This window comes from Pyrus communis, chromosome 8 (genome assembly GCF_963583255.1).
Source record: "Pyrus communis chromosome 8, drPyrComm1.1, whole genome shotgun sequence".
Classification (NCBI taxonomy): Eukaryota; Viridiplantae; Streptophyta; class Magnoliopsida; order Rosales; family Rosaceae; genus Pyrus; species Pyrus communis.
In genome coordinates this window covers 7,231,590-7,252,693 of record NC_084810.1, presented here as the reverse complement: position 1 = coordinate 7,252,693, position 21,104 = coordinate 7,231,590, and the positions used below count along the sequence as shown (strand labels likewise).

General features: G+C 36.3%; 2 protein-coding genes and 1 non-coding gene across 5 annotated transcripts; all 3 read right to left on the bottom strand.

Annotated features, from left to right (window-relative positions):
* Nucleotides 1-1,118: 1,118 nt before the first annotated feature.
* Nucleotides 1,119-6,860, bottom strand: LOC137741622 (polyubiquitin-like). 3 transcript variants are annotated; one of them, XM_068481319.1, is made up of 4 exons: nt 6,744-6,860; nt 5,037-5,947; nt 1,984-2,700; nt 1,119-1,468 (listed from the first exon to the last, which is right to left on the bottom strand). In XM_068481319.1, the coding sequence occupies exons 2-4, from the start codon at nt 5,945-5,947 to the stop codon at nt 1,264-1,266; spliced, it is 1,833 nt and encodes a 610-aa protein (XP_068337420.1). In that variant the 5' UTR covers nt 6,744-6,860; the 3' UTR covers nt 1,119-1,263. The 3 variants fall into 3 exon arrangements, with proteins under 3 accessions (XP_068337420.1, XP_068337418.1, XP_068337419.1); XM_068481317.1 differs by lacking the exons at nt 1,119-1,468; nt 5,037-5,947 and having other exon boundaries at nt 1,538-2,699; nt 6,744-6,842; XM_068481318.1 differs by lacking the exons at nt 1,119-1,468; nt 5,037-5,947; nt 6,744-6,860 and adding an exon at nt 3,125-3,285 and having other exon boundaries at nt 1,538-2,699.
* LOC137743946 (small nucleolar RNA SNORD14) lies at nt 6,264-6,388 on the bottom strand. Its single transcript, XR_011069552.1, has one exon. It is a non-coding gene; the product is annotated as a small nucleolar RNA SNORD14 (small nucleolar RNA).
* Nucleotides 6,861-8,945: 2,085 nt separating the features above from the next.
* LOC137743415 (putative F-box protein At4g17780) lies at nt 8,946-14,243 on the bottom strand. The gene is made up of 4 exons (XM_068483301.1): nt 14,051-14,243; nt 12,665-12,843; nt 9,470-10,644; nt 8,946-9,222 (listed from the first exon to the last, which is right to left on the bottom strand). The coding sequence occupies exon 3, from the start codon at nt 10,567-10,569 to the stop codon at nt 9,721-9,723; it is 849 nt and encodes a 282-aa protein (XP_068339402.1). The 5' UTR covers nt 10,570-10,644; nt 12,665-12,843; nt 14,051-14,243; the 3' UTR covers nt 8,946-9,222; nt 9,470-9,720.
* Between the last annotated feature and the right edge of the window lie 6,861 nt (nt 14,244-21,104).

Genomic DNA, 21,104 nt, shown 5'->3' with positions numbered 1-21,104 from the left:
ATTAAGGAATCTCACCTGTCTTCAAGGTCAAAACTCGGCCAACTTTGCACAGGACGATCCCGACGTCCAAACTCGTCCAACGAACCACTCCGAGGCTCCTTGGGACCTCACAAACACATCTACAAGCTTAGAAATTGCAAAAACAAGCTAGTTTAGGTTTGCATGAACAGTGTTCAAATCGGACCTCATCGAAACGACGTGAAAACGTCAAAGTTCTTACCTGGAATTGGCACCACTGGACTCCTCTCAGCCTCACGAGCACGAGGGTGGTCTTGGTTTCTCGATTGGTGAAGATTTGAATGTGTTTGTGTGTATATCCTTATGTTGAGAAGAGAAGAAGAAGAAGATGGACTCGGGGAGAGAGAGAGAGAGAGAGAGAGACAGAGAAAGACAGAGTGAGGGAATGAGGGAGGGAATCCCGGGAAGAAAAAGAAAATGTATGATTGTGTGTGGTCCTACAACACCACACAACACAAAAATACACGTAAAATAACAGCTAGGGGGTAAAATTGTAAATTCACACGTACGTTTCGTTAGTTTCGGGACGGGATGTTACAATTGGTGTCCTAAAAGGTCATTGGTGCACTCTTTATGTGCAAAAATTAAAAGGAAAAAAAAAAAATCAATTGAAGTGCAAGACGGTCTTTTTAGAGTCTATTGGAACAACATATGATCGTCCTAAATTGGAGACAAAGAATACCTACTCCGAAAAACTCAAAATTAATTTGCTTTTCTTGGACTTGTGCTCGTGGAGCTGTTCTCTTCTTTCTATTTCTTTCAATAGTAATGTTAAGTAGACTAACATTTTAAACCAAATGGGTTCTTGAGAAATGATGAACGCTTTTGGATAGGATACCAAACAAGCCTTTTTGTTTTCGTCTACTAAACAAAGTTATTTTTAATGAAATGTACAGGCAAACACCAAGGTCCAAGTAGAACAACAGATACTTGAAAGAATATTAACAAACACTCCCAAATGAATCCATCTGCAGTCACGCAGGAAAAGTGACGAGGTATCGACATCTTCAGTCCCAAACATCCAAACACAAGATCAAAGAGCAATACAAAGGCACGTAAAATAGAAATTTCAAATGCAAACGGAATCGGAAACCCAGCAGATGCATATGAAAGTACTTCTATTCATTAACTATATAGTATTAGGGTGACCCATCCATTGGTCGAAGTTGGAGGACGAAAATCCAAAACCAAAATTAAACTATTCCCTGTTCAGTGAAGGATGAGATCACAAGCATCATTCCGAATTCAGAAACCCCCACGGAGGCGAAGGACAAGGTGAAGGGTAGACTCCTTTTGGATGTTGTAATCCGCAAGAGTCCTTCCGTCCTCCAGCTGCTTACCGGCATAGATGAGTCTCTGCTGGTCCGGAGGAATGCCCTCCTTGTCCTGGATCTTTGCTTTCGCATTATCAATGGTATCACTACTCTCGACCTCCAACGTTATCGTCTTCCTAGTCAATTGTTGAGGAAAAATTTGAGTACACAACTCTCACACAAGCGTTGGAAAGACAAAACAAGTAAACAAATCATTTATATTACACTCACAAAATATTACAACTCAAGAACTCTCAAAGACACAACTTAGAAGCTATGACACTCTCTTTTTAGAGACACTCCAGACCACTCACACTCTTCACAAGACTACTCTCACTTGTAGGCTACTTGGTTGCGTTACAACACTCATGCATACATATTTATAAGGCATGTTTGCCGACTTATACTATCCTAGAATTTGCTAGTGCATTGATCATGCACACACCCTTCCACCGACTTAAGAAACAACCTTCTAGTCCTTTCTACAAAGGACTACTTAGCTTAGATAGTTCTATATTTAATGCTTCTTCACTGACCACCTTCCATGCATATTTGAACTAGAAAAATCTAGATCCATTGCAGCCTTATGGAAGACTTGCTGCTAGAATCTTCTAGAATCCAAACACCAAATGGGCTGGTGTTGATCTTCAACATCAATGTGTTCACAAAGATATGTATCCCACCACGCAGACGAAGTACCAGGTGCAGGGTGGACTCCTTTTGAATGTTGTAGTCAGCGATTGTGCGGCCGTCTTCAAGCTGCTTGCCTGCAAAGATCAACCGCTGCTGGTCTGGGGGAATGCCCTCCTTATCCTGGATTTTGGCCTTCACATTATCAATTGTATCACAACTTTCAACTTCCAGAGTGATGGTCTTTCCAGTCAAGGTCTTCACGAAGATTTGCATACCACCACGCAGTCGGAGCACCAAGTGGAGAGTCGATTCCTTTTGAATGTTATAATCGGCAAGCGTGAGACCATCCCCAAGCTCAAGCTGCTTACAAGCGAAGATGAGCCTCTGATGGTCTGGGGAAATACCCTCCTTGTCCTGGATCTTTGCCTTCACATTATCAATGGTATCCGAGCTTTCAACTTCCAAGGTGATGGTCTTTCCAGTCAGCATCTTGACAAAGATTTGCATGCCACCACGGAGACGAAGCACCAGGTGGAGAGTGGACTCCTTCTGGATGTTGTAGTCAGCGAGTGTGCGGCCGTCTTCAAGCTGCTTGCCAGCAAAGATGAGCCTCTGCTGGTCTGGGGGGATGCCTTCCTTGTCTTGAATCTTGGCTTTGACATTATCAATTGTGTCAGAGCTTTCAACCTCGAGGGTGATGGTCTTGCCTGTGAGGGTTTTCACAAAGATCTGCATCTGTTCACATAAAAAATCCCTAGGGAATGCTTCAGAAGTTGAAGATTCTCGAATCGCATCAGCTTTAGCTTCTTAATATAAATTATTTAAGACAGACTGAAGATTCTAAAGAGTTTTGTTCAACTTTGATACGAGTATACTAACAATTTCATCCACTACTAAACAACTGAGTGAAAAGTGAAAACACATAGACATACAAGCAATCCAAAACACAAACCAAAACCAAAAATACCATCCGATATATTTCTACATCTAAATCAACACAAAATCCAGGTGGTAGTAGAGTCAGAACAGATTAGCCTCGAATTTTAACAAAATCTCAGACATCCAAGGAAGGATAAAGCAGCACTAGCTCTCAAGCCCGGCGAAAGGCGAAAGCTCTTAGATGTAGGGGTTGAAGGAATTCAAGATAACAGAATACGAACCTTGGAAGCGAACCGAGAGAGAAGTTTGAAGAGGTTGAAGGAATGGGCGTGCGTCTGATTTTTCTCTGAATTCTGAACGATGGAGGGGTTGAGGACGGGGGCAGTCGTGTTTTTACAGAGCGATTACCGACTGAGATTCTGAGGGTGTTTCAAGGATTTAATAATTTCAGGGTATTCAGTTAGAAATTTAAAAGGTTTTATAAAAGTTTAGATGTATTGAGGATTACAAATACTTTTTAAAAGTCTCTACACATTAGGGAATCCTACGAGGACTAATTCAATGGAACACCACCACGTGTTGGGATATTTCTTGCACGCCAAGATTAGTCAAATAGTAGCCCTTTACTGGGCAAAAGTAATTAACAAACAAAATAAATTTACATAAAAAGCAATAAAAATAAATATATTTTTACTTTTTCTTAATTTTGCATTTGAGAATTTTTTTTTTTTAAATTTATTTATAGTAATTAGCTGTTGGTGAGGAGGAGATCAGTGGAGATTAAATATGTACCAAGGTGCAATACAGAGGCACGGTTTTTTTTAATGAAATGTACAAGTTTTCGACATTACGTAAAGAGTCATCTTTGAGAATTTAATCTTTCATTAACTTTTAGTCGCATGGTTTTTTTTAATAATACACAACGTTTTCGTCTACTGTTTTCGTCTACTAAACTACGTTATTTTTAATGAAATGTACAAGCAAACACCAAGGTCCAAGTAGAACAACAGATACTTGAAAGAATATTGGCAAACAACTTGTGCAGATCCCAAATGAAATCATCTGCTGTCACGTAGGAACAGGGTCGGCTCTGAGGGTAGCCCAAGTTGGCGCCTGCCTAGGGCCCCCACTTCGGAAGGGCCTCAAAAAAAAATTTATATCCTGTAATTAATATATAAATATTAAAAAAAGTAAGAAATATCATAATTCATTTACTAGTGCAGTGGAAACGTTGAGTTCGAAGCACGAAGCTGCCTTTCAATCACTAGATTTTTCTTAATTTTTCTTGTTTTTCAAATTTACTGTCAATTCATCTGTCCAAATGCATATAAAGTTATAAAACTCAAGTCTTTTGAAATCTTTTTTCTTTCAACATTCTCTCCATTTCTATCGAATGTTTAAACCAACTTCTCATTCTTTCCATTTCTATTGTATGTTTAAACCAACTATCATATGGTCTTAAATATTGTACTTTAAGGTAATCAAAACTTTGAATTATATATTTTTCTTTTCAATAAGTTTTTATTCAATGAATTATTTTAATATTCAATTCGTTAGTGTGATGTTGATTTTAGAAGAAGAAAAAAAACACAAGAGAAACAATTGGCGTTGAATTTATTACACTCGTCAATCAAGTTTTATTGTTTTTCACTCTCAATCTTAAACAATTGACTTCAAACATTTAGTACATTTGTGTCTAAAAACGTGAATCGTGTAATATTTAAATAATGTTTGTATATTTATCTTCTATTGATATTAATTTTTAATGACATTTGATGTGAAAAATAGAACCTTTTATGTATTTAGCGAATTCTTTTTTATACAAATCAATATACAAATAACCGAAAATCAGAGAATTTAAGGGTCCCACTTCGAAAGCTCGCCTAGGGCCCCAAATTCTCAGGACCGGCAGGAAAAGTGAAGAGGTATCGACATCTTCAGTTCCAAACACCCAAACACAAGATCAAGGAGCAATACAGAGGCACGTAAAATAGAAATTTCTAATGCAAACGGAAACGGAAACCCAGTAGATGCATATAAAACTACTTTTATTCATTAACTACGTAGTATTAGGGTGATCCATCCATTGGTCAAAGTTGGAGTACGAATCACAAAGATGTTGAAGATCCCAAAATTAAACTCTTCCCTGTTCGGTGCAGGTTGAGATCACAAGCATCATTCAGAATTCAGAAACCACCGCGGAGGCGAAGGACAAGGTGAAGGGTAGACTCCTTTTGGATGTTGTAATCCGCAAGAGTCCTTCCGTCCTCCAGCTGCTTACCGGCAAAGATGAGTCTCTGCTGGTCCGGAGGAATGCCCTCCTTGTCCTGGATCTTTGCCTTCACATTATCAATGGTATCAGAACTCTCTACCTCCAACGTTATCGTCTTCCCAGTCAATGTCTTCACAAAGATCTGCATCCCACCACGCAGACGAAGTACCAGGTGCAGGGTGGACTCCTTTTGAATGTTGTAATCAGCAAGTGTCCTTCCATCCTCGAGCTGCTTACCTGCAAAGATCAACCGCTGCTGGTCTGGGGGAATGCCCTCCTTATCCTGGATTTTGGTCTTCACATTGTCAATTGTATCAGAACTTTCAACTTCCAGAGTGATGGTCTTCCCGGTCAAGGTCTTCACGAAGATTTGCATACCACCACGCAGTCGGAGAACCAAGTGGAGAGTCGATTCCTTTTGAATGTTATAATCGGCAAGCGTGCGACCATCCTCCAGCTGCTTACCAGCGAAGATGAGCCTCTGCTGGTCTGGGGGAATACCCTCCTTGTCCTGGATCTTTGCCTTCACATTATCAATGGTATCCGAGCTTTCAACTTCCAAGGTGATGGTCTTTCCGGTAAGTGTCTTGACAAAGATTTGCATGCCACCACGGAGACGAAGCACCAGGTGGAGAGTGGACTCCTTCTGGATGTTGTAGTCAGCGAGTGTGCGGCCATCTTCAAGCTGCTTGCCAGCAAAGATCAGCCTCTGCTGGTCTGGGGGAATGCCTTCCTTGTCTTGAATCTTGGCTTTGACATTATCAATTGTGTCAGAGCTTTCAACCTCGAGGGTGATCGTCTTGCCTGTGAGGGTTTTCACAAAGATCTGCATCTGTTCACATATAACATCCCTAAAAATCAGTGTTCATTCTTGAAGCAAAACTGAATGTCCAAATATAACTGATTTAATCACACAAATATTTAATCAAAAAAAAAATTCATAAAGATGTTGAAGATCCTAAAGAGTTCCTTTCAAAATTTGATGAATACCAGTACGCGAGCATCAAAAACTAAAGAATGACTAAAACAATAGTAAATAGCAGAACACAAATCAAAACCCAAAATTCCACACCGTATATTTTAAGATCTAAATCAACAAAAATCATCATACTAATAGACTCAAAACAGATTAGCATTAAATTTTAAAAAATCGCAGACATCCAAGGAAGAGTCAAGCAGCATTAGCTCTCAAGCCTGGCAAAAGGCGAAAGCTCTTAGGCGGCCACTGCGAATGTTCTTGAGAAACAAGCCTTAGATTTCATCATCATCGATAATATATATGAAAAAACACAATTTAATTCACAATAAAATCTCAAATCACAACAGAATAATCAAAACCTTGGGAAATCTAGACAAAATTGACCGAATTCCATCCAACATCGGTCGATAATCCGTAGTATTTCTTGGAATTCATACAAACAAATTTGGATTGCGGCAAATAATCAAACAAAAACATAAATAATTAAATCAAAGGATTCCCTACAGACTCGTGGATTCTCGGCAAATTAAACAATAATTTCAAGCAGATTTCGGTTAATAGCATCCCTAAATCAGAACTTTCATCCGCAAATAGTATATCAACAGCAAAAAGAAAAGCGAAAAGGAATTTAAGATAACAGAATACGAACCTAGGAAGCGAATCGAGAGAGTAGTTTGAAGAGGTTGAAGGAATTGGCGTGCGTCTGATTTTTCTCTGAATTCTCAACGATGGAGCGCATGAGGACCGGGGCAGTCGTGTTTTTATAGAGCGATTACCGACTTAATTAGGGATTCCTTCGAGGACTAATCCAATGGAACACCGCCACGTGTTGGGATTATTCTTGCACGCCAGGATTAGTCAAATAGTATGGGAAGATATTATCTCCGGATCTCTTCTACCAAATCTTAGAGATCCGAAGATCCGAACCCTTGAAATTTGATCAAACGACTACAATTATTATAACTTTTAGAGGGGCACCTGTTTGTAGTCATTTGATCAAATTTCAAGGATCCAGATTTTTAGGATTTGATGGGACAGATTTAGAGGGGATTTCTTTTTCCCTTTACTTGGCAAAAGTAATTAACAAACAAAATAAATTTACATAAAAAGCAATAAAAATAAATATATTTTTACTTTTTTCCTAATTTTGCACTTGAGAATTTTGTTTTTAGTAATTAGCTGTTAGTGAGGAGGAGAATCAATGAAGATTAAATCCGTAACAAGGTGCATAAACATAATTACATTCCGACATTACGTAAAGTGCCATCTCCAAGAATTTAATCTTTCTTTAAATTTTAGTCGGATAGTTTTTTCAACAATACACAACGTTTTTCTTTTTTTCACAAACAATATGATAATTTCACTAAATTTATGTCAACTAAATGCAAAGAGATTCAAACTTGAATGCATAAAGTGGATCGCACTGCTCTATCCAACTTGACTAAATCTAAATTTTCTTCCAATAATACATTTGTTTTAAGAAAAGATACATATATAGGTCAAACATGTATTGATTTACAATTTATTTGGAAATTGCCATGATAACGTACCAAGAATCCATTAGCCATTAAGTACAATTTTTGTTCTTAGTCGATTACACAAATTCAAGCAATTTATCTCACCTTTTTTCTTTTAATTTCCGTTAGAAAAGTATTCATTGTAAATTATGATTTTATCATGTTTGACTGCTCAAAACAACTCGAGTTTGTATCGGATTCGACTTATTTTTGACTCATTAAAATTTGGCTTGTGAAAGAAACAAACGAAGTCTACGCTTAGTTGCACAAGAACAGCTTGCATTTTTTTCACTACATAGATTGAACATTTGTACGTCTGTCTATTCTTAAAACCCATAAATTGAATTCAACATTGAGAAGGCAGAACAAAACTCAAGTTTGGAATAAAAAGAAGATTGACAGCTAACTCGAGTTATATTGTATATATAAGTCGAATAATCAAGCACCAAGAAACAAAGTAGTCCCTCCAAATATCATAGCGCATCTCCAACAACACTAGCTAATGTCGAATACTACTCGATAAATGTTCCCTAGTTTTGACTAACATTGAACATTTTAATGATTTTTTCTAGCGAAGTAATTTGCGCACACCATGCTTCTCTCCCTGCACACCTTGTTTGTAGCCTTTTGATAGATAAGCTAACGGAGAAATCAACGGACAATAATAAACAAGAGTGTGCAGGAGGAGAAATGGGACGAGCGGAACCTTTATCTAATGAGATCGAATCATTAAGGCAGAGAGATAAGAGAGAGAACAAGGTTTGGCCAAAAGAAAGATAAATTGAGAGTGGAAAGGTGAGGAGCTGTTGGAAGGCAGATCAAATAAAAGAGCAATAAGATCAAGAAGAAAACGCCCAGAGTTCGCCTCTTTCTCCAAAACCGAGCTCCATTCGATATACGCTTTGAATGTAATCAAGAGGAAACATATTAGGAAGTGCATTCAGATGTTCAATGAGATTGTTGATGTGAAAACAACAAGAGGAGGGTGAGCTTTTAGACAATGCAACAAAGGAGATGTAAATTTGGTACAACGGACTGGAAACGTCAAACGACTACAGGCAAGAAGCATCGATGTGTAAAAGAAGAGTCAGTTTTCCATGAAGTTCACGGGATCATAGAGAAACAAGTGAACTTGAATTACTAGTAGTCAGTGCTAGAATGATGTATACTATTATAATTGTGGAAAAGATTCTTGAAGAACAGCCTATGGCTCATGTAAAACTATGTTGTGAAACCAATGAAGACAGCAATGGGAAGACAGCAATCAAACACAAGGTAGAATTATAAGGGTAAGACAATAATGTTAAAACACTCAACACAACCAGGATATGCAACAAAAGAAATACATAACTGTTACTCTACGGGTTCATATGGGATAAAGTTAAAACGCTCAACATATCCAGGATATGCAACAAAAGAAATACATAAACAACTGTTACTCCTCGAGTACAGAGCAGGGAAACTAAAATAACCAAAGTAAAATAAACTTTTAAAACTGGAGAATAAGAGTCCCACCAGAAATGTTTTCAAACTGAAAAGAAACCCACCAGAGCGAGCATCATGCTTCTCGCTTTATTTCCATCTCCTCTTGATGAATGTAGAATCAGTTACCTGTTTTAAGAAAAGTTCACAAGTAATAGATATCAAAAACTGCTTGGTTTAAGCCAAGCCCAAGCTATCAAAATGGTTGCACTACAAGTAAATAGTTGGTTCAATTCAAGATAGGATTCTACTGGGTAAAGATCGCAATTCAAAATACTTTTCGATAAACACCCACTAATTTAAAGCAGAAGAGACACAAAAATCAATGAATAACTATTCCAAAAACATATAAATTGAAAGCAGTTAGAGTACTTACAAAGGAGAAGGCTTTTCTTGTATGGAAAGACAATAAAAAAATCCCATTCAACGAACTCAGCAAAATAAATTCGCTTCCAGGTAGTCCTGTCGGTGTTAAGAATGTAACAATAAATTGTAGTCATGAAAATAATTTCATTTTTTCTAGCAGCTACAGAGTTGAGCAACTCATAATCATCTGCGAATGGAGTATAATCCCAGCACTTCAACTCCCAAACACTCATTTTCATCCTTTAAAATCCATACCTTCATCTACAGACGATCATCGCAGTTTACAACAACAAATGATAAGCAACCATCAAGATCAATTAGGTAGGACCAGTCAGTTGTATCATCCGGAAGTTCGATAGTTTTAAAATTCCCCTCCATATCCACTGAAAGAACGTCTTCAACAGTTTCGCGGTCTTCCTCTTCAGCCATAAACCAGTAAACTTTTCCATTACAAATTATGTGATGTGCACCAAGAGGACTTTGCTGAACACGACCTATGCCTCTCCAGGCTCCAGTGCTTGATGAAAATATCTCACACTCAGGGTTGAGTTCTTCTTTGTCATCGTCGTCAAAGTTGGAGGAGAAAAAGTGAAATACTTTGTACTTACTGACTCCTTGGCCAAAGGCAACCCCCATGCCTAGTTCCGCTTCTGATGGACTACCTATTGTAAGTGCCCTAGTTTCATGAGTCGCAGGATTGCATTGAATCCTTCTCGAGTGAATATACCAGGGATAGTTGGTGAAACATGTCAACCCATTATAGGAACAAATCATTCTAAGAGATGACAGATTTTCAGAATGAGGAAGAGTTATTACTTCAGTGATTACCCCATTACCATCAATCAAATGCAAAGTTTTCACAGCATCCGTACAAGAATAAACTATATAGAGCACATCTTCTGCTGATCGGCTAAAATGCAATTCAGCCAATTGTGCTCTGTGAATCAGTCCACGCCAATGTCTAGAAACAAACTTGGAACTTAAGAGGCAATGAACAGGAAGCCTTGACAGAATGTCCCTGAAAAATTCTTCCAGACATTCCACATGAGACCAAGCACTGTGATTTCTCAGCAGAACATTTGAGGTACGTTGTGCAACAGCTCTATCCATTTCAGTCTGCTCTCAGGGCTTTTGTTTCAAGAGTAATAAACTATACCACCTGGACAGTTTTCCAAATGAGCCCGTCTGCAGCATGAATAGGGCAATCTTTTGTTTCATATGTTTATCATGGAGAAACAATGACAACATCCGAAGCTCAGAAAAACAGAGAGATATACTTCAGCTAAGTTATTTATTTGTCCAAACTTCTATTTCAAAAGCAATTGCAAAATCTGGACCAAAAAATAAACACACTATACATGGAGAGCATCTCAAAATTTTGATAGTAGTATCTCTTAACAAAAATTGTTAACAAACATTTGTCTTTTTACAGTAATATCAGTCTTTACAAATGACAAAAATAATACCATATTTCATCTTGGGAAACCCGTTCCAATTCTCACTTACAAATTCACAGTAACGAATAGTCATTTTAAACTATCAAATTGAGCAAGCCATAGTGCCATGTAGAACTGCATCTTGCAAGTTATTCTCCTGGTTGTACATATCATTCTCAGAGTCAACAATTTTATCATATAATATTTACCAAAACTTGGAATTCAGGAAATGACCATTGATTTGAAAAATTCTTGCAATTATCTGTTGACATATCCAGATATATACCTAGTTTAACTACAGTAGCTTGAACTCCAGCTATTAGGTGAGATTGATTTGTTGCTACAAGGATACAAACATCCGCAGGAAGAACCTGTGAGGCTGTGAGCACAGCTCTGTGGTACCTTTGCTTTCCAAGGGAACAACCTGGGTTAAATCCCTGACCATGTCCTCAGTTGCTTGTTTTATCAGCCGGTTATGGTTTCAGAAGCATTTCCACTTATTTCCTTTAATTTTTTGTAGATGTTTTGATAATTATTTCAACTTTTCCTAGCTTTATATTGACAGACAAAAAAGGTCAAAAGAAAACAAAGTAACCGGGAACTCTATCACAAACGAAAAAAGGAAGGGTAAAACTAATACAAATGGACATAAACATCAAACGCTGAAATTTTCTTTACCAATGCGTTAAGAACATTCATGTGGTCAACCAGATCCAATTATAATCATACAACAATTCAGATATCTAGAGAATATGAAACTGACAATTTTAATTCCAAGAGCTGGACAGTGTTTACGAAGAGATAGTTACATCAGAAACAAACATATGATACAAATCCCTCTTAAATTGGTGCAAGAAAAGGTATGACCTCATGCACAAATTTGGAAGATCACAGCACTCATAGGTAAAGGGGATCAACAACGAAATCAGAGCACCCTCGTTCCATACCAACATCAAGTCTGATTGTAGCTTGAAATTATGCATTCTAATAAAAATGTGAAGGAATGGAAATCATTTTTCAGACGACACAATTTCGCAATTACATTATGAAATTCCTTGGAATTTTTCCCTCTTTCAGAATAAATCTTTTGTTGACTCATAAGTAATAATCTTGCTTGCTGGATGAAGTGAAAATAATTAAAACAATGTAAAAGTAATGATAGATCTAGAAAGAACTCGCCAATAACAATAACCCTTCAGGCCACTTTTTGCAAAGAGACGGGAAAATTTGTTTTCCTGAGCAAGGGAGAAAGAAGCAGATAACTTATAAAGCACATCAACCAACAAAGTTTCTCACTACCTGGCAATCGAAGCTTTCATGCATTGCAACAAGTGGTAGGTGAAACAAGATTAGCCGATTATGTAGTGAGAATCCCGAGAAAATAAAGGGTACTGATACATTTCCATATTACTCATTTATCCCGCTCCCATAATGAGCCAATCTTTTGGATTCTTTTCTTAACCTAGTTGTAATATTTACCCAGTAAATAACTTGTTACCTTTTGTGATAATAGTGACTAATATATCCAACAAATTACTCTAAATACGATGAATACTTTAACATTGTGCAAAAACATATTTTGTAATAGTTATTCATTCAAGTATTATGTATAAGAAATGCAATGCTTGTTTATACTGTGTAACTAATACTTATATCTTAGCATGGTTTTACCAATGCCAAGGTCGAGATAATTTCTGCTAAGAAATGAAATGCTTGTAAGCTATGTTCATTGCTAAATTAATTTTTTATTGACAAAGTTCTAACATTACCATTCACTTCCTGGTTGGACATGGGCTTATGCTGATGTTTTCACTTGAATTTCAACTTTTCTGTCATCTTCATATTTAGTATTCACACAAATCACATAGAGAACTTTTCTGTCGTGATCATTGCCTTCATAAGCCATTGCAAGTCACATTCTTTTAACTTTCTTTTATTTCCTTCATTTCTACAGAAATAAAACAAATTCAACAAAAAAAATTATTCCACCATTGGCCTCACCTAACAAAAGACCACACACCACAAGGCCGAACATATCATTGAAAGGAATGTCCATATGCAATGACCTATAGAACAGATGAAATAAACATGGAGAGGTTGCCACCATTGAAATATCTCTCCATGAAAAATTTGGGATAACAAAAAATTTCTCTACATCCTTGTAAAGAACAAAAGAAAAATGACCATTCATGTTAGTAACAGGCATATCTTTTGTAATGATGTACCGAAATTAGGTAATCAAACATGGATCAATTCTTATTCGCCTCCTATAAAAGACAATGATCAGTTTTTCACAAACCCTAGAAACAAAATTGATGAAATAAATGCTTCTGTTCATACATGGTTGCTTACAACAAATCAACTGCTCATGATAAATATACGATTCACTTGGCATGAGCCAATTGAAGTCATAGTAGGAGAGGCATCAAATCATGACTATAAAGTAGCGAAGGGGTTTCTGCTAGTAGTAAGATTGACATCCATGGCTTATAACTCATAAACTCATCGACGCGTCACAGAAATCAACAGGACTCATTCAAACGCAATTACATGTTACATCGCTACCTCATAAAGCCTTCCACAGTCAAGTGAATCCCGCGGTTAGACTGGATGATAGATTATAAAAAAGATAAGGACTTTGAATGTACATTTTCTTCAAAAAGGGAAGTTTGAATCGAATCCTTTAATTTTCATCCAACCTAACAAAAATCCATTTCTTTACTCTAAATGACTTTCTGTTTCATTCCCTATATGTCTTTTCAACTTAGGAACCAAATAACTAGCCTCTTAACTCAACCAAAACCGAATCCTCTTATCCTGTAGAATTTAGAAACAGACCCAACTGAAATAAGAAAAATGGGTATAATCCATTCATATGAATTAAACACTGCCATTAAATTTAATAATGGTAAAAAATTTCTAAACTTTGTGGGTTCCCATTGTTCATATATTTGTTCTCTTTCCAATTTTCTGCTTTGGACGATCATACAAGATCAATATACATTACAAGAAATATCAAATTCAAAAAAATAAATTTAAATTGAGAAACAATATAAAGTTTAGACCTTCCCCGTTTCACAAAAAAGCAGAATTTTGCAGTAACTGAAGAAACGGCAGGTAAAAATGGTAAAAAATAAATTGAATTTTGAATTTACCTGTGCAAAGAAAAGGTGAAAATGGTATCCCCTGGCCTGTACAAAATTGCCATGGAGGGCACCACAGAGAATTTTGATAGGCATAGAACTGAAGCATTGAATTTACTGAAAAAAGGTGGAGAAGGAGACATACATTGGAGGTAGCAGACAAATAGCAGTATCTGCAGCTGCAGGAGGCTGCGGCTGCTGCTGCTGCCGCCGCTGCCCAGAAACAATTGAAAACACCATTGTTAACACCATTGGGTTGGGTTTTCCCTCGGTCCGAACCCGGTCCTTTAGTTATTGGATCGGGTCAACCTGATTTTGGGTTAGTTTTAATTTGGACCACGCTTTGAGTCTTTGACCACTGTGTGAATTTTGTACAGTAAAACATGATGATCAAAATAGATTTTAAGTAACAAGTGGTCTTTTATTACAGTGGTAAAAACGTGGTAAACCCTTATATGACGACGTGAGTTTAAATTTCGTCGATACTAATTTAACATACATATAACAAAATTTATTGTTTGACAAAAAAAAAAAAAAAAAAGATTTTAAGTATAAATACAATGATAAAAAAAATTTCAACCCAAACAAAAAAAGTGAGCATGAGGGTTGGTTTTTGTGGGTCAAAAGTTAAAACAATCCAATTAAACAAGTGGTTTGTGTTTAAATTATGATTTTGGTGTGTAATTTGGACGAATTTTTACTTTCATTTTCGGGATTTTTGATATGTAATTTAGTATTTTTTGTAGTTTATAACTTGACATCAATTTGATCCTTCTGGTAGGATTTTGTCAGCTATGTTGTTAGTGTATTCACGTGGCAGATTAAGGATTGGAGGTGGAGGAAGATTAAGGATTCTTTTTGCTTTTTATTTTATTTTTATAAATTTTAGAATTTGAAAGAATTCATTACTTTTATTTGTAATCCATGTGTTAACATATCATTTGACTTGTAGATTCCACATGTATGCAATGCCAACACACTAATCATATAGTTGACCGAATCCTAACATAAGAACAAAGTTGATGTCAAATAGTAAATTTCAAGAATGACATTGATTGATTTTGAAATTAAGGAACAAAAATGAAGTTTTTAGACAATTTCAGAAACTATTTGTATTGAAAGGACTAGGTCGTATCAGTCTTCTTGTGGGCTGAAAGCCCACTAGCTTGAAAATCACTACTGCGTCGAGAATCATGGCTTTTTAACTCAAAGTAATCCATTCTTGCCCAAATTATTTTTTTAGATCCAAACAAATATTTCATCTTTCACTTTATTCATTCCAAATGCTAGAAAGACGGCTAAAAAAATGTAAAAATCAACTTCCTTGATGTTATTACTTATATGCACGAAGTGAAGTGGACGCTTTGAATTGATAGGCTTTTGGTCGCTCAATAATACGCAAATCGTGGAGAGAAGAGGCAGTCAAATAGAAATAGGAGAAGAACCAGAGTCAACTTTTGGTCGCTCAATAATACGCAAATCGTGGAGAGAAGAGGCAGTCAAATAGAAATAGGAGAAGAACCAGAGTCAAAAAGGAGAAAAAATAACACTTAAAAGGGGAAAGATCTGCTTATTCGATAGAATTCGTTTTCTCGTCTGATTCTCTTTGTGAGAATTCAGGAGATTTATAAATCATATCTGTTTATTGTACACTATATGATAATAAATCATTTTAAATATTTTTATTTAAAATTAAATACAAACCGTACCTGGTAAAAAATAATCGTACAATATACGATGAATGGACATAATTTACAAATTTCTAAAATTTTCACTAAAATGATCCGGAGAGGATCCTGTTGATCTTCAAAAGAAGAAGAAAATGAGAAGTAGGCCTGGAAGTCGCAAGCTGACTACTGATGTGATAGAAGCAAAACAAACACAGAGACTTAAAAACAAGAACAACATAGAAAAAGGAACATGAAAGGCTCTCAAAATTTGATTAGGATTTTCTTCCCTCTTTTTTTCTCTTTCCTTCTTTCTTCTCCTATTTGAACGGTCATGGTTAAACCACGTCAACATCTCATTAAAACTCAAAGTTTTCAAACCTTTTTCATTAGTTTTCCTTTATTTTAATAGATCCATTTATCTTCAGTCGGATTATTATTATTTTATATATACACTGCTGTTAATATGAATGTCGAGAAAAAGAGTATAAAACTTACAACTAAATTAAGACATGGATTTAGCTAGATTAACTAAAACAATGTGTTCTCGTCTTTGCACACCTGTTCAAATCCTTATTCCTGTAGTTCTAATGAATTTAGTTAGAATATAGCTTGTATCAAAAGAAATAAACAAAAATTACAATTACATCAAGGGCATTGTTATTAGCACTCCAAATTTCTCATTCTATACTTCAAACTTTCTATATTTAGAAAGAAAAATACATTTATGAGGAGTGTGGAATAAAATTTTTGAAATGTCAATAACATTTCTCTTGCATTAAATAGTGGTCATGATTGATGGGCGTACAATTTAGGCTTATTTTGGTGTTTTCCTTTCTTTGGTTACTCCCACAAACGCGTTAGCAATTATGACTATCAACATCACAAAGTTAATGCAGCTCATGACTTTGAAAGTCTGATTTTCCAAATGGATTGTGATGGTTAGATTTAGCAAGGCTTCTGGTGTAGTTCATGGAATAACATTATTTCCCCTTTTTTTTCTCCTAACTTCCCTTTTCTTTTATTTGAACGGTCACAGTTAAGTTACGTTAACATCTTATATTAATTTTTTATAAATAAAAAAAGACAAAATAGAAAATGTGAGAAGAAGGGATGGAAAGAGAAGGGGAGAGATCCTTCTCTATTGTGTATTATCTGGTTCGCGAAATTCAATTAATGTCACAGGAAGATTTCGTGAACACGAACATTGGCGTGTTTGTGTTGACTCTAAAAATTACAAAGTCTACGTGGCGCGCAAGTCAAGTAACTAATGAGCTAACTACGTCCTTCGGTTGATGCGGAGCGTGCCAACTCGTTGGCCGAGCCTGGCCAAGGAGTACAATTTGTTCATGTTGCGTTGAGCGTGTTGCTGACTTCTTGATCTAGCGATTGCGGCCGAGGAACGAACACCTCTCGGCCTTCGGGTTCTAGAGCCTGAAGACGAGGCTGCTAGTTCTGCGAAGTTCAATATCAAATTCGGCTCTCAGGGTGCCGAATGTGTAGGAGTTTGAGACTCTCTTGTCCCACATTGGTCAACAATATTTTTTTACTAGCCTTTATATAGGTGATTGTTGTTTTCCTTCCTAGTGCTAAAATAGGTTTAGTATAATGGCACAAGTAAGGGTGTCGAATCCACAGGGACTAATTGGACCTATATAATCACTTGTTTTGCAAGAACTCTTTACTAGAGAAATAAAACTAATCAATGTAGGCAGATTTGTTGTTGTAACTTGAAAGCATAAGGAAATGAAGTAAACACAAAATGAATGAATCAACAGCTAATAAAATGAGATAGTACCAATGGAGATGAAGCTAGGGATTCGATTTTACCATTGCTAACCCAAGGCCATGCTTGTTGAATCAGATTATACTCATCCATCTACCTATTTCTTGAGTTTGTTTCACTTAGATATGATAAACCATATGATGTGTGGATTTGATCAAATGTCTCTAATCATGAGCCTAATTGTGATGTGCAACTTTGGTTCCTAATCAAGAATATGTAGTGCACAAGAAACTTTCACAAAACCAAAGGGAACACTCGGCAAGATGTTTGCAAAACATTCCCTTCATTCATTCACATATCCACCAAGATTATGCAAGATGTGTGCTTTAATCTTGGCTAAACAACCTGTGGTTAATTCAAATGATGATCAAGCATTAAAATCAACACACTAAGTCACAATTAAATCGGAGAATGAAACAAGAAATAGATAGATTAAATGAGAATTCTGAATTAACTACATGGCAATCTTGCAAGGCTACATCGAATCCCTAGAGAGAGATTAGTTACACTTCATGTTTACAAAAGGTTTGACATAAAAATATATAACATGAGTGAACATAGGATTAAGAAGAAAGAACCCTTGAAGCAAAACTGATGTCGAAATCCCTTAAGAGTTGCCTTCGGTGTTGGTGCTCCAAGTGTGTTGTAAATGAAGGTGGAGCGGCTAAGGTTGAATGGTTTCTGCGAATGGGAGAGTGTATGGACAGTTTCTGCAAATGGGAGAGTGTATGGAATGGAATGAAGCCGAGAAGAGATTGTGTAGAAATGGAATGGGAGCTTGCGGCAAAGGGAAGATTGGATGTGTTTGTGGTGTCTTGTGTATGAAAATGAGATGTGATTTTTGTGTATGAATGCATGGGTTTTTATAGGGGGAATGGGAGAATATGTGGGTGATTGTTTAAGAGTGAATGTGGTTGTTATGATTGAGAGTGCATGTGGATGAAATAATGATGGAAAAAGAGCTAGGTTGTTGGTGGAAAGGCAAGGGAAGTGCACGGCATTGAGTTGTTGTTGGTGTGTGAATGCATGTGTTGAATGATTAAAGTGCATGTGGGTGAATATGTGGCTGAAATGATGAAGTAGGAAGGTGGAAATGCATGTGTTGAATTGGTGGTGCAATGATGAAAGAGTAAGTGCATGTGTGTGTGAATGGTGGTGCAATGATGAAAGAGTAAGTGCATGTGTGTGTGAATGGTGGTAGCTAGGGTGAATTATGATGAATGCATGTGGAATAAAGATGGAGAAGGTGGTGTAATGATGAAGTGGAATGGCTGAAAATGAAAGGGGAAGTGCAAGGCACGGCAATGGGTGTTTCTTGATGGTTTTGGGGTTGTGATGCATGTGAATGCATGTGGCTAAGGGTTGTTGATTGGGCTAGAGGTTTTGCATGGCTCAAAGGATTGTTTGATTGGGCTAGGCCCTTTGTTTTATGTCCAAAGTGCATACAAGGCTTTCAAATTCGTCCAACACTTTGGCTCCAAGCATATGCTATCCATTCCAAGCCCAATTTTGCTCCAAAATGCTCCAAAATGCATCTTTTTGCTTCCTTAGCTATATGAACCTAAAAACACACAAAAATGGCTTAAACTACTAAAACAACTATGAATTAACAACATAGATGCACGAAAACAAGCTAAGTAAGTCGCCTAAATATGCTCCTATCAAATTCCCCCACACTTAGCTTTTGCTAGTCCTCGAGCAAAACAAAATAATAACAAATAAACAAAACGACACTAAACAAGTAAAACACAACCTAAACCTTCCAACAACCGTCTTAGGGATTTCCAATGCACATGACAAGTTAAAAATCATTATTCTCACAGATTTTAGCCATCTTTACACTTAAGTACATTCTTAATCATAGTCACCACATACTAGTTCACAATTAAGCAATTAAAACACATTTCAAATGTAGTAACATGCTTTAGAGAATTTACTCAATTCCTTACTAGAATGCACTCTATTTTCACACAGATTTTCTGACTACACACCCTACACTAGTTATATGTGAGAGATTGATGTAAACATGAAAGACTAGTATCTCACATATGTTATAACAAAGAAAGCATTTTCTGGATTTACGATAATGACATGAATATGATCTCATGAATGGAATGCTACTACTTAGAATGAGAACCAGTGATTCCATAAGCTCATATCAAATCCAAACTCCACATTATTGAACACATAACGATCAAGATAGAAGTCAAAGGGGTGTAACGGGGCTAGGGTATTGGTTAACAATGAAAGGTGAAGGATAAACAAACATTCTTAACGCAATAGTGAGCAAAGTATTGAATTAGGCACTTAGAATTCCCTTTAGAGCACGGAAAACAACTTTTAGACTAATAGGGGAAATTCAAACAACTCTTATTTTTTCTTTTCTTTTTCATTTTTTTTTTTTCAATTTTTTTTTCTTTTTTTTTTTTTTTTTTTTTTTTAGCCGTGCCTATGGCACAACAACTCTCATCAATAATCCTTCCCCCACACTTATTTTCTGCAACATATTAATCAAAAAGGAATTCATTTTCCGTCATGCTTACTATGCTTTAAGAACAAAGGCATGGATGGTCATATTCTAGGCTAGGTAAGGATAACATGGGTTAAAGAACATAGGCTAAACAAGGCTCAAAGGGGTTAAAACTTACAACAAATACGAAATATGGGAAGTAAGTCTATTTGGCTATGGTGGCAACTACACAACTTTATCTTGATATATGTTATGCAATTCAATGTCATGCTTTGAATGAAATGGATATAAGTTCTAGCATTTAGTTCTATCATGATACAATTGCATTCTAAGTAGCAACCAAGCAAGGAATAATGAGATCATGCAACAACTTTAGAAAACAAAGAATCACAGAAAATAACTCTCCAAAGAAGGTAATGGCTCGAGTCTCACAGGGTTGTAGCGTTTGTTTGAGTTCCTTCCTTCAAGCATGTCACAAAAATTTTTTTTTTTTAATTTTTTTATGATTGCATGTGAAGTCATACATTATAACCATAACCAAGCATATACCAAGAGTAAATCAAACTTTCATCCATGTTTATAACTCTTTTTAACCGTCATGCAATTACAAACCAAATCCTTATCATTATGTTGGAAGGTACCCTAAGACACAAACACACAAAAAGCACTTAAAACACTCTTTTTAGGCTTTTCAAAACATTTTTTTTCAAATTTTTATGTGATTTTCGGAGTTATAAAACAAAACACACTAAAACACTCTAAAATAATTTAAAAACACCTTAAAACAGCAAGGAACAACATTTGAAGTTATGGGTGATAAAATCCCACGAATTTGTATTAACAACATAGTTACCCCCCCCACACTTAAATCAAACATTGTCCTCAATGTTTTAAGCATAGATTCACACAAAACATAAGTAAACACACAAAAAGCACTTAAACATACTAAACATGGCAAAATGTAATTAACAAAGAGAAGAGTTTAGGGACGCAAATCTGGTTATGGAGTGTAAATTCCCTCTTCTCCTTGGTGATTGCATTGAGGTTTTGATCTTTGTGATTCCACAGGCTTACTCTTAAACTGGTTTCCGCCCATCGTTGATTTTCCTTTGTGCTACATAATCTTGAACTGGGCAGCAGGAT